At 21.3% G+C, this 2,414-nt stretch overlaps 1 protein-coding gene across 11 annotated transcripts in view; it reads left to right on the top strand.

Annotated features, from left to right (window-relative positions):
- Positions 1–2,414, top strand: part of LOC102679102 (tyrosine-protein kinase Src42A) — a 10,133-nt gene that overhangs the window by 2,207 nt on the left and 5,512 nt on the right. For 3 of the 11 annotated variants that reach the window (XM_031509270.1, XM_031509269.1, XM_031509273.1), the window contains exons 2-3: positions 1,213–1,551; positions 2,225–2,346. In XM_031509270.1, coding sequence (XP_031365130.1) covers positions 1,213–1,551; positions 2,225–2,346 — 461 coding nt within the window. Of the gene's footprint in view, positions 1–225; positions 429–891; positions 1,552–2,224; positions 2,347–2,414 lie in introns of those variants that run through there. The other 8 variants (XM_006613108.2, XM_006613110.2, XM_006613106.2 and 5 more) reach the window with 5 other exon arrangements.

The following is a 2,414-nucleotide window of genomic DNA, read 5'->3' as shown; positions in this document are numbered from 1 at the left end:
ATATTATATATTAAATTCTAAAATTATAAAAAAAAATTATTTTTCATAATTTTCTTAAATAATTTTAATATTTATATTAAATTTATATAATTATATATAAATTTATTATTGATTTTTAAGTTTAAATAATTATTTCAACAAAATCAATAGAATAATAAATAAATAACCAATAGAAATATATTATTAATATTAAAACAATATCATTAATACAATATCATTGTTTAGCATTAATAATAACAAATATCTATGTAATTGATGTTTTGCAACCTAACCTGAATTGTAAAGGGCCATATTATGACGTCAAGTTTAGATCAACACCACGACACGACGAAAATGCATATTCTTACTAGTAAAATATATATTTCTTTTTTGCATTACAATAGTATAGTTGTTTTTTATAGTGATGTGATAAAGTATTATCATTAAAAGTAATTATTTGAATAAATATTTGTATTTAATATTCATATTTTTTTGTAAAATCTTTAAATAATTAGAAGTATTCAGTTTATTATTCTAAATGTAAAGTGACTTAATATTATTGTTTAAAAATTTTTTTAAACTTTTTTTAATTTTTTATGTATATTTAAATTTTAAAATTTTGAAAATAATATTATTTTATTGTGATTATTTTTTATTTGTACATAATTTATTTATATCATGGAAAATATGATTTTGTATGGTTTCGAAGATTCGCGAAAATCACAAACAATATTAAACAAAATGCAATTGTTTCAGAAAAAAACAAATTAAAATTTGTTCTATCTGATTTATCTAAACATTCTTTTAACAATAAATTTGAAAGTAATTTAATTATTATATAAAAAATGACAAATTTAGTAAAAAATTTTACAAAAAGAGGTAAAATTTCAAGTTTAATTTTTTTTTTTATAGTAAGCTAAATGTCAATTTTTAGTTGAGTGCAAGGTCTTAAATCTGACGAGATTTGTAAGACTTAATTTTTTTAATGAGTGTCAGATGTTTGAAATTGAACTAGAAGTGGGGATTGGAAGGAGTGCAAGTGGTCGAAGGAACGATCGGCGTCGGGCGGAGTCGACGGCCGTCACAGTCGATATTCATGAAAAAGGATCAAACATAAAATATTGGAAGAACATTTGCAAAAAGAATTTTTATATTTCATGACTCAGTGACAGTGAATTTGAATATTGGACAAATTTGAAACTACATACAAAAAATGGGTAATTGTTTCAGCAGTCCAACAGATACAGAGAAAGAAAAGCCTGATAGAATAGGCAATCCAAATATAGAGGCAGTTGCATCTCAAGCTAGTCCAGTGCCAACACCACCTCCAGATCCTATCAGGCCTATGCCACAAATTCCAGATGCGGATGTGCCAACTGCAAAAATTTTTGTTGCACTTTATGATTATGATGCACGAACAGATGAAGATTTAAGCTTCAGAAAAGGTGAACATTTAGAAATTTTAAATGATACTCAAGGAGATTGGTGGTTAGCTAGAAGTAAAAGAACTCGGCAAGAAGGATATATTCCCAGCAATTATGTTGCAAAGTTAAAGTCTATAGAAGCAGAACCGTAAGTTTTAGTTAGTTATTTATATTTATATAATATTTATTATTTAAAAATATCTTTTTTTTAAATGTAAAATATTTAATTTAGAAACTATTTATTTTTATTGCAATAATTATAGAATAATAGATAATGAGTGATTATAAAATTAACACAAAGAGATTAGAATGCTAATCATATAAAAGTTTACAGTTATATATTCATTTAAGAAATAATAAGGTTATTATGTGTAAGAGATATTAAATATTATATATTATACAATATAACAATATATATAATATATAATAGATTGAAAAAATATAATAAATCTTAATTTATTTGCTTTTATTTATTATATTTCATTAATGGATTTTTGTTTATATAGTCAAATAGTCAAATAATCAATGTGATTTTTTTCCATCATTTTTTTCAATTATTCATAATAAATGTATTGGCTTTTTGATTATTACTAATAATTAATTTAAATCAGCAATATTTTCTTCTTTATCTTTCTATATTTTATATTCTATATTCTAATTTTAACAACATTAAAAAAATAATATCTTTTTTTTTAACATTAAGTATTTTTATGTTATGTATTATGTATTAAATTTTTTATGTTAAATTTTATATGAAATATTTCTTATATTTTGAAACATTTTTTTATTTTATTCATTATTTTAATCATTATTTTTTTTAGATGGTATTTTAGAAAAATTAAACGAATTGAAGCAGAGAAGAAATTATTACTTCCTGAAAATGATCATGGTGCATTTTTAATCAGAGATTCTGAAAGCCGACATAATGATTATTCTCTTTCAGGTAAATTAAAATACATTTGAATATATGTTAAAAATATAAAATATAATTTATTATATTTATATATTTTC

This window comes from Apis dorsata, unplaced genomic scaffold (genome assembly GCF_000469605.1).
Source record: "Apis dorsata unplaced genomic scaffold, Apis dorsata 1.3 scaffold_135, whole genome shotgun sequence".
In the NCBI taxonomy this organism is placed as follows: Eukaryota; Metazoa; Arthropoda; class Insecta; order Hymenoptera; family Apidae; genus Apis; species Apis dorsata.
This window is presented reverse-complemented; position numbering and strand designations above follow the sequence as displayed.